At 38.3% G+C, this 13,492-nt stretch overlaps 5 protein-coding genes, 4 non-coding genes and 1 pseudogene across 14 annotated transcripts; 4 read left to right on the top strand and 6 right to left on the bottom strand.

Annotated features, from left to right (window-relative positions):
• Positions 1 to 76: 76 nt before the first annotated feature.
• fbxa-183 (F-box domain-containing protein) lies at positions 77 to 1,547 on the top strand (the record flags this gene model as incomplete). Its single annotated transcript, NM_072115.2, has 6 exons — positions 77 to 156; positions 277 to 483; positions 531 to 617; positions 663 to 786; positions 904 to 1,296; positions 1,341 to 1,547. The coding sequence occupies 6 exons, from the start codon at positions 77 to 79 to the stop codon at positions 1,545 to 1,547; spliced, it is 1,098 nt and encodes a 365-aa protein (NP_504516.2).
• A 301-nt stretch (positions 1,548 to 1,848) lies between these two features.
• On the bottom strand, positions 1,849 to 1,995 carry F44E7.13. The gene has a single exon (NR_068793.1). It is a non-coding gene; the product is annotated as an Unclassified non-coding RNA F44E7.13 (non-coding RNA).
• F44E7.5 (F-box domain-containing protein) lies at positions 1,942 to 4,047 on the top strand (the record flags this gene model as incomplete). Of its 2 annotated transcripts, none has more annotated exons than NM_072114.7 (5): positions 1,942 to 2,219; positions 2,416 to 2,531; positions 2,747 to 3,083; positions 3,135 to 3,287; positions 3,336 to 4,047. In NM_072114.7, 5 exons carry the CDS (start codon positions 2,088 to 2,090, stop codon positions 3,837 to 3,839), a joined length of 1,242 nt encoding a protein of 413 aa, NP_504515.2. In that variant the 3' UTR covers positions 3,840 to 4,047. The 2 variants fall into 2 exon arrangements, with proteins under 2 accessions (NP_504515.2, NP_872177.1); NM_182377.8 differs by having other exon boundaries at positions 2,088 to 2,219; positions 3,134 to 3,287; positions 3,336 to 3,537.
• Positions 2,219 to 2,364, bottom strand: F44E7.15. Its single transcript, NR_068790.1, has one exon. It is a non-coding gene; the product is annotated as an Unclassified non-coding RNA F44E7.15 (non-coding RNA).
• Positions 2,248 to 2,354, top strand: mir-253. The gene has a single exon (NR_002400.2). It is a non-coding gene; the product is annotated as a pre-microRNA mir-253 (primary transcript).
• Positions 2,610 to 2,710, bottom strand: F44E7.14. Its single transcript, NR_068789.1, has one exon. It is a non-coding gene; the product is annotated as an Unclassified non-coding RNA F44E7.14 (non-coding RNA).
• Positions 4,048 to 4,962: 915 nt separating the features above from the next.
• On the bottom strand, positions 4,963 to 5,435 carry F44E7.17 (annotated as a pseudogene). Its single transcript has 3 exons — positions 5,360 to 5,435; positions 5,266 to 5,309; positions 4,963 to 5,196 (listed from the first exon to the last, which is right to left on the bottom strand). Coding segments are annotated over exons 1-3 (354 nt in total).
• Positions 5,436 to 5,910: 475 nt separating this feature from the next.
• Positions 5,911 to 10,033, top strand: F44E7.4 (Insulin-degrading enzyme; the record flags this gene model as incomplete). Of its 4 annotated transcripts, none has more annotated exons than NM_171461.5 (9): positions 5,911 to 6,028; positions 6,209 to 6,353; positions 6,407 to 6,975; positions 7,028 to 7,275; positions 7,322 to 8,130; positions 8,178 to 8,264; positions 8,582 to 9,182; positions 9,229 to 9,565; positions 9,613 to 10,032. In NM_171461.5, 9 exons carry the CDS (start codon positions 5,922 to 5,924, stop codon positions 9,863 to 9,865), a joined length of 3,156 nt encoding a protein of 1,051 aa, NP_741542.1. In that variant the 3' UTR covers positions 9,866 to 10,032. The 4 variants fall into 4 exon arrangements, with proteins under 4 accessions (NP_741542.1, NP_741543.1, NP_001023928.1 ...); NM_171929.7 differs by having other exon boundaries at positions 5,913 to 6,028; positions 8,178 to 8,312; positions 9,613 to 10,033; NM_001028757.6 differs by having other exon boundaries at positions 5,922 to 6,028; positions 8,178 to 8,312; positions 9,229 to 9,851.
• A 318-nt stretch (positions 10,034 to 10,351) lies between these two features.
• F44E7.3 (t-SNARE coiled-coil homology domain-containing protein) lies at positions 10,352 to 10,919 on the bottom strand. The gene is made up of 4 exons (NM_072112.3): positions 10,883 to 10,919; positions 10,732 to 10,798; positions 10,615 to 10,685; positions 10,352 to 10,565 (listed from the first exon to the last, which is right to left on the bottom strand). Exons 3-4 carry the CDS (start codon positions 10,657 to 10,659, stop codon positions 10,407 to 10,409), a joined length of 204 nt encoding a protein of 67 aa, NP_504513.1. The 5' UTR covers positions 10,660 to 10,685; positions 10,732 to 10,798; positions 10,883 to 10,919; the 3' UTR covers positions 10,352 to 10,406.
• Positions 10,920 to 11,097: 178 nt separating this feature from the next.
• Positions 11,098 to 12,408, bottom strand: pgph-2 (Phosphoglycolate phosphatase). The gene is made up of 3 exons (NM_072111.7): positions 12,243 to 12,408; positions 11,520 to 12,192; positions 11,098 to 11,468 (listed from the first exon to the last, which is right to left on the bottom strand). Exons 1-3 carry the CDS (start codon positions 12,403 to 12,405, stop codon positions 11,297 to 11,299), a joined length of 1,008 nt encoding a protein of 335 aa, NP_504512.1. The 5' UTR covers positions 12,406 to 12,408; the 3' UTR covers positions 11,098 to 11,296.
• Between the last annotated feature and the right edge of the window lie 1,084 nt (positions 12,409 to 13,492).

The following is a 13,492-nucleotide window of genomic DNA, read 5'->3' as shown; positions in this document are numbered from 1 at the left end:
AAAAAAAATACTGAAATAATTAAAACATTTTAGAAAGCCAAATTTTACGTGAGCGTGAAACGAAAAACAAACGCCCATGAAATTTCAAATTCATTTATTTCTTGATACTTCGCCAGCTCTACGAAGTTTGTTTCAAATCGTCAAAATGTCCGATCAGTAAGTTTTTCATTATGTTATGCTACGTGAATCTGTTTTATTGAATTGTAATTTCAAAAAACTGCCAACGTAGCAAAAACTAAACTGTATGCTTTATGAAAAATTTCATTCAAATTTTAGAATCGATCCCAAAGTTAAATGTATCGTCATGGACCCTAGAGCATTGCGAATCTGCGTTTTATTTCAACATCTTCAAGGCATTGAAGTTTTCAATGCATATAAAGCAATGAGCAAGGTATTTGGAGATCACTTTATGGAATACCGACACTTTGAATATTGGTATATGGGACTTGCAAATGGGAGTTTAACCGTAGACTCTTATGATAGGTTTGTCATTTTTTTCAATGAACATAATATCACAGTACCTTTTATAGATTTCATACATCAGAGAGGAAAGAGTTCACCGGCCTTTTCACCGACGTTCAAGCGATGATCCTTGATAAACTGAATCCAATTGATCTGTAAGAATTGATTGCATTTTTGTTTTGTAAATACAAAATTTTCAGGTTTGCTGCACGCGCAGTTTGTCGGGATTTCAAGGATATTATTGACAATCAAAAATCTACCCTGAAAAAGATAATGATGAATCTAGATGAGACAAGAGTTGATTTAGAAACAAACAATAGCCAGGTGGCCTATGAATTGTAGGATGAGGACTATTAAGTGAATTATGAGCAACGGGAACTGATTGTTAAGGATAAGAAACCATTGGAAGTTGCTATGACTGATGTATCAAAACTTTTGAAGATTCGAGGATTAAATCTGGATTGTTTCGAAGTTAATATTATGGTCTGGATGGATGAATGGTACAGAATTTTTCTTGCTATTAAAGGCGTTCTTGAATCAATTGGAATCTTGTCGGCAAAATCAGTTTTGATCAATTGGGATGACACTTATGAAATTGCTGAACTTCTGCAACACGTTAAGCCTGAAGTTCTGGAAGACTTAACAATTAAATGTCTTGGTTCCGAAAGAGAAAATCTGGTGGGCCTGGAACAGTGGAAAAAAGCAAAGAATCTGAAATTGTCTAAAGTTCCACATTTTTCTATTATTGTCAAGCATCTCAATCACTTCAAATCTATGAACTTCGACTTTGTTGGAGAATCTTTCTCAAGAGATGACATCATCAAGTTTCGAGATGTAAGTTTCCTTTAATATATCAATTTTTCAACATAAACTTTCAGGAGGTTCTTCTAAAATCAACAAATTTCGAATATTTTACTTCTGAAAACGTGAAATTCAGTGCAAGACTGCTCGTTAAAGTTTTCGATCTACACTCAACTCCAAGTTCATCTGGCTCAATTGTTTATAAATCTAAAAATGGAACATTCGATATTGCTTATCACCCGAATGGGTTCACCATCAAGAAGAAAATCGACTCGAATCATTGAACTCGTGAATATGTATTTGGATAATAAATTTTTTATCCTTTATGAAACTGTTGTAGTGTCGAAATATACCACATTTTCAAAAATAATGGAATTAAATTTAAAAAATAATCCTACCGTATCCATTCAAAACTTCCTTGTGCGTTGCGAGACCTGCCCATAATAGAACACCTCCCTTTAAATTTAGCTACTGTCTTGCTTCATTTTCACAATTTTTACTGTCCAAAACGTAAAGTTTCGTTCAGAATTCACGAAAATCGAATTCTTTGTGTTCTTATCTCAATTTTTGAACCTTTTTTTCGTACATAAACTGCTTCCAATGCAACCCGTGTGTTTCTTTTGTTTCTTTCCTCCACATAGGCCTTTCCTTGCCGCGCCTGTGCTCTCTCTCGTGCGCACACTCTCTCGCTTAGGCCCTTCCAACACATGCCTGCAGGGCCTATTGCATCATCTCTCGCAACGAGCGAGTATATAAGGCGAAGCGGGACGAGCCTACCAGCCTATTTTTTGTTTCTTCTAGCACCTGTCTGACCCCACCTAAACATGGAATTGTCTACCGATTTGTGGGAAAAGATCTCGTATTCTCTTGCTGATCATCCACCATCACTTTGTCTTCTTTCGAAGTCTTCCTCAAAGCTTCGCGAGCTTGTCCAGTTCGTCATTGGACATTACGAGGTAATTTAAATTTTCAAATATTTATTTAGAATTGTTCCGATCGCCGCTCTTTTCACACACCTCACTAACACTGACCACCGATGCATAGATGTTAGTAGGCGTTGTGGGAAGGGCGGCGACAGTGAACGTCGTTTCTCATTATAAATTACTACTGTGTATAATTTATCAAAAATACTTTAATTTCACAATGTTCCAGGCTCATCTCCACATCACGCTTCCGAAGGATGAGTGCTGCGACGAGGAGAAGTGTTCCAAGGAGAAGGTGCAATTCGAAATGATTCTCAATCGGAAAGGAAGCTACCGACGTGGAAGGTGAGCTTTGAAGAAAAATCTGATCTCCTAGAGACGAAGCTTTTTTCATTTCTTTTCAATTTCCCATCTCAAATGACCTTCTATCTCTTTGTTCGAGAAAGACATTTCACGAAATGACGAAATCGGCATAGGCCCTCTCGCGACGACCTAGCAGCCGTGCCTAACACTCTGTCTCTCTTCTCGTTCTCTTTACATCAAAGTACACATTTTTGCAGAGCTCATTTCCACTCCATCTTCACGTGCCTCACTGACAAGATCGACTTGGCAGTCAATGATCTTTTGGAGCTGTTCGCCAAGGAACTCATTACTCTTCGATTCAACAACTTCCCTGAAAATTCGGATGTTTTCACCGTCTTCAACAAGCACTCTTTGCCAAAGTGTGAGGATATCTGCTTCAATGGATCACTTCCAGTACACAATGGAGTCTCCGATATGTTCCACTCGTGCCATAATATGAAGCGCCTTGTGATTAGTAATCCGAATACTGACACCGATTTCTCCCAGTTTTGGCCAAAGTTGAAAGGAAGCAAAGTGGAAACTCTGGATCTAATGGTGAGTTTCTTCAAAAAATAGCTAATGAAAAATAATTGTTTTGTTTTTTGGGACATCGAGTCATTCCACCACACTTCCACGAAAGAGTTCAAGCTTCCATTAAGCTTGAGACAACTTTTCTTCTGTCCAAAGCAAGAAGTCAAGTGCAAGCATGCTGAAAACATTGCCACACTTCTATACTCCGCGAATTGGAAACGGGTTTATGTAAGATTTCCTATGAAACCTTTCATTTTTCAAATAATTTTTTTCCAGATCCATTCGGAAGACGTTCTCGAAGCAATCAACTCTAAACTCTACAAACGGCTCAAATCTGTCACAGAGTTCTGCTTCTCATCGAAAGCATTCACCATCGATTATGCAATCGCCTTCCTTCAAAAATGTGACCAGGTCAAGTGCTTCAACTGGTTCGGACTTCATTCATGTGTGGCTCCGATTGTAATTGCACGACTTCTGACTGACATCCCACGGAGCATTGTTTTCGGTGGCTGCGTTGCTTGTCGAAGTGGAGAAACCGTTGGAAACGGTGGATTCATGGAAGTTGGAAATCGCGTCGCTGTCGTTCAAGTCACCAAACTTCTCGAACGCGAAGATTTCAAATCTCTCTACGGGAAAACTTTGGCTGATGCAGTTCTCTTCGAGCGGCCATTCAACGCCAACTCTGTATCTGTTATGTATATACAAAAGAAGGATTCAGTTTGCGGTCCAAACTGTCTCGATATTCATGAGATCTCTCAAAAAGCTGGTCTAGTTCTCTAAACTGTTTATTTTTCATATTACTGTACATTTTTGCGTTCAAATTGCCTTTAAAAGTACAACTCAAGGAATTGTCCCTATGGCTTTCAGTTAATATTTTCATTCGGTTCTTCCAGTATCAGGCCTCGTTCTCTGTTTTTTTTTCTGATTAAAAATAAAATTAATCATTCATTATGAAATGTTGAATTTTCAAATAAATGATACGATTACATTTCATTCTGTTATATTTCAACATTTCCAATTCAATAAGTTAAGTATTAATCTAATCTTGCTAATGCTAATATCTTTGCACATGTCTGACAGGTTTTAAATTGAGGAGAGAGAGAAAGTTTTTGTCAATAGAAACCGACATTTTTCCGACTCTTCTCATCCCTTTTTGTTGAAAACTATGTTTACCAACATTAATTTTCTGATTTTTCGTCTAAAAATCTTCCTAAACAAAGAATAATTATAGGCATTTTTTGTGAGCGTATAGAAGAATTGAAAAATTTAGAAATCACTAAAAACATGTGCTTTTCTTCCGATTTTAATCCATTATAACAAAATGCTGTTTCTCACCTGCGAAAAATTTTATTCCAGAGGGGGTACGTTTTCGTAAGGGGATTTTTTCGTAAGGAACGCTTTCAGTAGGGCAATGTGCGGCGCGCCTTTTCGCAAGCCCGCCGCACAGTCCTTCGCAATGCGCCGCACGGCTTTTTGCAATGCGCCGCACGCTTCTTCGTATTTATTTATTTATTTTTCCAACAGGAAATTTCGAACGGAATTCAATTAAAAACGGATTTTTAATGGAAATTAATTAGTTTTATTCGAGCTAAATACGGATATTTTCAGAATTTTCGATGACAAAAACGGGTTTCAATCGATTTCGAATCGATCAAAATTAATATTAATCGAAAATGAGCGTTTCCTTCCCGGAAAAAGAAGAACTTGATGCTGAGAGTGATCCAGGCGGAGCCAAACGATTAAAATGATAGAAGTGATTTTTTATTCAGTCGAAATGGAAAATAAAACTGCAAACAAAAGTTAATTCGATTAAATTAAGTAAGAAAAATCATGGCGAAATTTGGATAACCTGAGTATGGAAAATTGTTTCTATAATCTAATGGCACAGAGGTAAACAAAGAGATCAGTGATAGCATTTCGGAATTTCCATAAAAGGGAAAAGTTTCTCATTAAAAGCACTGAAACCGGTATAATTCAAAAACACTGAAGTACAGAAATCGGGGTTTTTGTATAATGGCACAGCGGTTGTTCGATTTCCGGATCGTCTCTTCAAGTCTAGGATCAATGATTTTGATAGTTGAATGGTCTTTTGAATCACTCCTCGCAGGTTTTGATAGTCGTTGTGATGATACATTCTCTGGAAAACAAAACAAATCGATGTTATATACCTATTTGAGAACTTAAAAAACTACAAAAAGAAACTTGCCTTCAGCTTGGAAAATTGCTGCTCACTCGGGTTGTTTGTGAACGCTGAAAAATACTTTTCACTCTTCAATTAATCTTTAGACATCAATACTTGCCTCTAAAAAAGCGTTTGGCTCCGCTTGGATCACTCTCAGCATCAAGTTCTTCTTTTTCCGGGAAGGAAACGCTCATTTTCGATTAATATTAATTTTGATCGATTCGAAATCGATTGAAACCCGTTTTTGTCATCGAAAATTCTGAAAATATCCGTATTTAGCTCGAATAAAACTAATTAATTTCCATTAAAAATCCGTTTTTAATTGAATTCCGTTCGAAATTTCCTGTTGGAAAAATAAATAAATAAATACGAAGAAGCGTGCGGCGCATTGCAAAAAGCCGTGCGGCTCATTGCGAAGGACTGTGCGGCGGGCTTGCGAAAAGGCGCGCCGCACATTGCCCTACTGAAAGCGTTCCTTACGAAAAAATCCCCTTACGAAAACGTACCCCCTCTTATTCCAAATTGAAAACCGCAAGCGCGCTCTATTGCTACGCTCTAGAGATAAGAGAGACAGAGAAAATTTTCATCATTTACCGAAAAAAATTTTTTTTGATCGTCTGAAAAACCGCGTTAACGTGTTTTTTTCTTGCTCAAAGTTTCGAAATTTACAGAGCAATCGAATGTCTTTATCACTTCTCTCAAAATTCAGTAGGGGTGTGCCATCACCAGCACTCGCCCATATCGCCAAACGAACTTTTTCAAGCGTCAACTTTTCTCAAATTCTCAGGTCAGCTTTTCCCCCAATCATTCCCCGTTCTCAATCTGAAGTGTTTCTGATTTTTCCACATTTTATTGCCGCATCTCGCTTTATGAAGAAATTTTCTCAGAAAATGCCATTAAAACTTTTTTTTTGACTTTCTTCTAAATACGTGGACTATTTTTTTAAATCGAGACGTGTATTTTTCAGGAGGCCGCAAAACTCTTCACTTCGTCTTCGGTTAGTACGAAACATATCGAATTCGAATCCTCTGCCAAAAATGACAGAAGCGGGTAAAAATATTGTACTCAAAAGGCACGATTTGATCGTTAAAGGAGCACAGGATGCTAGAGAAGTGCGTTTTTTTTCAAGATAATTTTGTTGCTGATTCATATGAATAATTTTCAGTATCGCGGTCTTGAACTAACAAATGGAATTCGTGTCCTTCTGGTTTCCGATCCAACAACTGACAAATCTGCAGCAGCGTTGGATGTGAAAGTTGGACATCTTATGGATCCTTGGGAGCTTCCAGGACTTGCTCATTTCTGCGAGCACATGCTCTTCCTAGGCACCGCCAAATATCCTTCGGAGAACGAATATTCCAAATTCCTTGCCGCACATGCTGGAAGTTCCAACGCTTACACCTCATCGGATCACACGAATTATCACTTTGACGTGAAACCTGATCAACTGCCAGGAGCACTGGATCGCTTCGTTCAGTTCTTCTTGTCGCCACAGTTCACTGAAAGTGCCACGGAGAGAGAAGTGTGCGCCGTTGACTCTGAGCACTCGAATAATCTGAACAACGACCTTTGGAGATTCCTTCAAGTCGACCGCTCGCGCTCCAAACCTGGGCACGACTACGGAAAATTCGGAACTGGAAATAAGCAAACATTGTTGGAGGATGCTCGTAAGAAAGGCATTGAGCCCCGTGATGCTCTTCTTCAGTTCCACAAGAAGTGGTACAGCTCTGATATGTCAGTTTAGAAAATTATTATATAGACCTTATTAAATGTCTTTAAATTTTAGCATGACATGTTGTATCGTAGGAAAGGAACCCCTCAACGTCCTTGAGTCATACTTGGGAACTCTTGAATTTGATGCCATTGAAAATAAAAAAGTCGAGCGAAAAGTCTGGGAGGAGTTCCCGTACGGACCGGACCAGCTCGCGAAGAGAATCGACGTGGTTCCAATCAAGGACACAAGACTGGTTTCGATCAGTTTTCCATTCCCTGATCTCAACGGAGAGTTCCTCTCTCAACCTGGACACTACATTTGTAATTTATCCGATTTTCGATGATTTTTCAATATATAATTTTTCAGCTCATTTGATTGGCCACGAAGGACCCGGATCCTTGCTCTCTGAGCTCAAGCGACTTGGATGGGTGAGCTCGTTGCAATCGGACAGCCACACACAAGCAGCTGGATTTGGAGTTTATAATGTAACTATGGACTTGAGTACTGAAGGTCTTGAACACGTCGATGAAATTATCCAGTTGATGTTCAATTACATTGGAATGCTTCAATCCGCAGGCCCTAAACAATGGGTTCATGATGAATTGGCGGAGCTCAGTGCTGTTAAATTCCGGTTCAAGGACAAGGAACAGCCGATGACTATGGCCATCAATGTTGCTGCGAGTCTTCAGTACATTCCATTTGAACACATCCTGTCTTCTCGTTATCTTCTCACCAAATATGAGCCAGAACGTATCAAGGAACTCCTCAGTATGCTCAGCCCCGCCAATATGCAAGTTCGTGTTGTTTCTCAAAAGTTCAAAGGACAAGAAGGAAATACTAATGAGCCAGTTTATGGAACTGAAATGAAAGTAACTGATATCAGTCCAGAAACAATGAAAAAGTATGAGAATGCTCTGAAAACCAGCCACCATGCTCTTCATCTGCCCGAAAAGAACGAATACATCGCCACGAACTTTGATCAAAAACCACGTGAATCTGTTAAAAATGAACATCCAAGACTGATCAGTGATGATGGATGGAGTCGAGTTTGGTTCAAGCAGGATGATGAGTACAATATGCCAAAACAGGAAACAAAGCTGGCTTTGACAACTCCAATGGTTGCTCAAAATCCAAGAATGTCCTTGCTTTCCAGCCTTTGGTTGTGGTGTCTCAGCGTAAGAATTTTGAAAATCAGTTAACAATTATGAATAATTGTTTTCAGGACACTCTCGCCGAGGAAACCTATAATGCTGACTTGGCTGGCTTGAAATGTCAGCTTGAGTCTAGTCCATTCGGTGTACAAATGCGGGTAAGCAATCGACGAGAAGCTGAACGTCATGCATCACTAACCTTACATGTTTGTTATTGTTTTGTTTCCTGTATCTAATTGCACTTTATTATCCAAAAATAACAATCGGAACGTCCACGTGGCAAAGAAATGAGAATTGATCAATCATGGAAGAATCGTAAATTTTCATTAATTAAAAAAAATACAAAAACCAGGTTGCCGTTGCGATTGTCATTTTTTGATAATAGTTCTAAAATGTTGTCCATTGTTTTATGTCTGCGTCTAACCCTTACACAGTTTCGGTCCGAAAGGATATGATCAATTCTGCCAATTTTCAGGTGTATGGATACGATGAGAAACAAGCACTGTTTGCTAAACATTTGGCCAACCGTATGACCAATTTCAAAATCGACAAAACTCGCTTCGACGTTTTATTCGAATCCCTTAAGAGAGCTCTGACAAATCACGCATTCTCTCAACCCTACCTGCTCACTCAACACTACAATCAGCTTCTCATTGTCGATAAAGTTTGGAGCAAAGAGCAACTTCTTGCTGTCTGTGATAGTGTCACTTTGGAGGATGTTCAAGGATTCGCGAAAGAAATGCTTCAAGCATTCCATATGGAACTCTTTGTCCATGGAAATTCTACTGAAAAGGAAGCAATTCAATTGTCAAAAGAATTGATGGATGTTCTCAAATCAGCTGCACCGAACTCTCGTCCATTGTATCGTAATGAGCACAATCCTCGTCGCGAGTTGCAATTGAACAATGGTGATGAATACGTCTACAGACATCTACAGAAGACTCATGACGTCGGATGCGTTGAAGTGACTTATCAAATTGGTGTTCAGAATACGTACGACAATGCTGTTGTTGGACTGATCGATCAGCTCATCAGAGAACCAGCATTCAACACTCTCAGAACTAACGAAGCCCTTGGTAAAGTTGATGAAAATTGGCGTTTCTAAATATTCTTAATTTTCAGGCTACATTGTTTGGACTGGATCTCGCCTGAACTGTGGAACTGTAGCACTCAATGTTATCGTACAAGGACCAAAGAGTGTTGATCATGTTCTTGAACGCATCGAAGTGTTCTTGGAGTCGGTTCGTAAAGAAATTGCTGAAATGCCACAAGAGGAATTCGATAATCAAGTTTCTGGAATGATTGCTCGGCTTGAAGAGAAGCCGAAAACGTTGAGTAGCAGATTCAGAAGATTCTGGAATGAGATTGAATGCCGACAGTACAATTTTGCACGTAGAGAAGAAGAAGTTGCACTTCTGAAAACTATCAAGAAAGATGACGTCCTTGAACTCTTTGACAAGTAAGATCTTTTCCAAGTTTTAATTACCTCATATTCTCTTCTTAAAGGAAAATCCGCAAAGATGCAGCGGAACGGCGCAAGCTTGCTGTCTTCGTCCACGGAAAGAATGAGGACCAGGAGGCTGTCAACACTATTATCAAGAAGAATGCCGAATCTGGAAAGAAAGAAAAGGAAGTTCTCTATTCGGATCAACTTCGACAATTCCTTCCACTGTATGGACGACCAATCGCAGCTATAGACTTGAAGCCAATTGGTGTCGATCCACTTGAGCACCAGGAGACTACGAAGTCTAAGTATTAGTTGTATTATTTGTTATGTTGTATTTCCCCGTGAATGATCCCGGATACTCGGTTTTCTCTGTGAGATATTATGTCATGATTGATGCCCCATGATTGTTTCCTATTGTATTTTATTGGTATGAACTATTAGATTCTCTAAAACAAAGTTTCGCAATGAAAAGTTAGATTATTCCTTCTTAATAGGCTTCCTTATGAAAATAGACATAGACTTCAGCATTGCAATGCAAGCTTCCGAAGATAATAGTGAAGTGCATAGTACAAGTTTTGGTTTCTAGGCATTCAAAGTACGGTATTTGCAATTTCACAAATCCAACGTTTATTCGTTAATGAAAAAAACGACAGATCGTGGCGAGACCTACTCAGAAAATAACGTGTACCTTTAACTGGCTTCTAATGCTGGCGAAATAATTATATTCCTCTTTTGAATTATTTTCAATATTTAGGTGTTTAGATATAATATTCAGATATTTAGATGTTGAAAAATGAATAAATTCGAATAAAATTTTATTTAAAAGCAGCATCAAGTTAATCACGAGCTTTATTTATTCCATCTTCTTCTGATTTCTCGGTTGGAAGAGCAGAAACTTGAACGTTTCTTGAACCCTGGCATCCGAAGCTCTCAAGTCTTCATGAAGACGATCAGTGAGATCCGAAGCTTGTTGAGCCAATTCGAGTCGAGATTGAAGCTCCAAAACTTCGATCTGAAAAATAAAAATATGTATATTTATTTGATTATTCAATCGAGCCAACCTTTTCATCAGATTGTCTCATCAATTCTTGCAACTGCAATGTCATCTCTGAAGTCAATTCAATGAATCAGTCTGTAGGTAAAATTCGAAAAAATTTCTCATCTTGTGATAGACTTACCATATTGATTATAGTGTGGAATCGAAGAGAATTATCGAATTCTCGTTCTCTGCTGGGAGAGTACAATAAAAAATGAATTTGAAAAACCGAATGCCCTACTTTCTAAAATGCCACGTGGCTAAATGTCATGTATTTATTGTAACCTACGTGTATTCTTTCACGTCTTCACAAAATCAAAATAATTTATTAATATTCCCAATTTCATAAATCCAATTTTCATCACATCAAACGAAGAAAAATACAGATCGTGGCGAGACCCACCCAGAAAACCGCGAGTGCCTTTAAACTGGCATGTCATATGTTCGCGAAATAACGATATTCCTCTTTCGAATCATTTTCAGTTATTTAGGTGTGGAAAAATAAATAAAGTCGAATCAATTTTATTGAAGAGTTGGGGGAGGGTGAGTAAGCTTCAATATGAAGCATATTTTTTGCATCCGAAATATGGCAGAGGTCGGATTAGTCAGATGACAAGAAGTTGGGGGAAAACAGGAAAGAAAGTATCTACATACACCGTATGCATTAGACAACAAAACAATGACACGTAAAGTAAAGATCTAGGGATTTAAATTCTTTCTGGAACAAGAGCTCCAAGGCATGGTGCAACATAATCAGGGACCATATCATCTCTTTCGTTCATTTGATTTTCAATGATATCTTCAATTTGATGACATCCAGATAAAACTAACAATGTCTTCATTCCGTGATCTCTTCCGAATTTGACATCTGTGTTAGTTCTGAAATAATTAAAATTTTAATTTCAAAATGTCTGAATAATTTCAATTTACCTGTCTCCAATCATCATTGTTCTTGATGGATTGATATTCCATTTTCTTTTAATATAATTAAATGCTGGAGTACATGGTTTTCCAACAGTCAATGGATCTCTTCCAGATGCACATTTGATTGCTGCAACAATTGGTCCAGCATCAGGAATAACAACTTCTGGATTTGGTCCTGGACATGTTTCATCTTCATTTGTTGCAACAAACAGAACACCTTCTTCTCTTAAATAATTTGAAGCCTTCATCATTTTGATATAATCGAAATGTTTTTCGTATCCAACAACGACTGCTCCAACATTTTCTTCCAATTTAATATCATACATGAATGCACCAGATCCGTCGGCTTCATCTTGTTTCTTTTCTGGTCCATGTCCAAAATATTCAATGCCTAATTCATCCATTTCATCACGAAGTCCTTGTTCTCCTATCAAATAAACTCGTTTTCCATCTAATCCAGCTCTGTGCAAAGTATCAGCAACAACTGCAGCTGGATTCACCAAATTGTTCTTGTTCATTTTTGAAGAGTTGTATCCCAGTTTTGCAAGCTTCTTTGCATAAACTGCACGAGATTTGGTGGCATTATTGGTGAGCACAATGATTTGTTTGTTGTGTTTCACAAGATAATCGATCAGACGAGGAGATCCTGGCATCACTGATTCACCGAGCCACAGGACACCTGAAAGAATTTATAATTAAAAATTGAACTAGATATTCTAGAAAACTAACCATCAGCGTCAAAAATGAATGTGTCAATAGTCTTCATGACCTTAGCGAAGGTATCTGGACAGAGGGGTTTCGTGGAACGGCATTTTGGATCGAGTCCGGCTTTGAGAGGATGATCGGGCTCACGGAACAACTGTTGACTGTCGATGATAGTTGGGTACTTCATTTTCTGAAAAATGCTAAATTGTAGAAAAGATGGAAGTTTTTGAATGAGATTGGTAAAAGAAGGACAGTGATGATATTAAGTAAGGCTGCAACCGATACTTTTATACTTGTAGATGGGCGGAGTCAGGGCAAAGAGCAGAAAGAAGAAGGCGGACGCTCGGTGGCGAGACACAGACAGACAGAGAATAATCTGCATCTTTGAAGATGTTGGAGGGGGGGGGGGGTCTTGGGAAGCAAGAAGGAACATGAATGGTTCACGTGAACAGACGGGTATTAGAAGATGTTGGAAGTATATAGTTGGTCCAACGATTCTATAAAGGTGGCGACGCCAAAGTACAGTCACTATTTTTAGAATCGAGACGGAATCAAAGGGCAAAGGAATGGCGTATTCAGCGTCGAAACAAAGATCAGAACTATGGAAGAATACTCTTTTGTTATTGTTTTTGTCATAAAATGCACATAAGGATAGATCTATAATCGGCGGTGCATATTTGACCTACCAAATGAGAACACTAATTCATAAGTCTGTAGTGTGAAACTGGTATTATTTTCGCACTTTTAGAGTTACAGTATCTTCCGTTAAATTTTCCACTTTGATTCTCCGAACTTCCTTCATGGAGGAAATTACTCTTATCAAAAAAAAAGTCGTAGAGAGTTTTACCCTTATCTCCGCTAATTTTCAAAAGTCATTCCGTCATTCTCTGTACAAAATCTATTTTATAATCAGTCCACATGACTTTTCAAACTTTTTCCAAAAAAAGAAAGCTCAGCGAAATGAACATTGGTCGCAAAACTTTTCTCGGAAGCTTGAATTATTTTTAGTAGTAGAGCATTTTTTTTTGTGGGCAGAAAACACCCAACAAAACAGAAAATGCTCCGATTCACGTGCTCACCATCAGAACAACTTTTATAACTATAGTAGGTCAAATTGTGCTTCTGGTTTAATGATGCACGCTGTGAAGCAAAAATACTCCAAATAGTTTAGAAAGTATTTCCTCGAATATTCCGGTAACTCATAACTTTGTTTTAACAGGGTGCATCTCGAATCATTTCGAAGATATCAATATATAGCTAACTGCAAATCAATA

This window comes from Caenorhabditis elegans, chromosome V (assembly GCF_000002985.6).
Source record: "Caenorhabditis elegans chromosome V".
Taxonomy (NCBI): Eukaryota; Metazoa; Nematoda; class Chromadorea; order Rhabditida; family Rhabditidae; genus Caenorhabditis; species Caenorhabditis elegans.
This window is presented reverse-complemented; position numbering and strand designations above follow the sequence as displayed.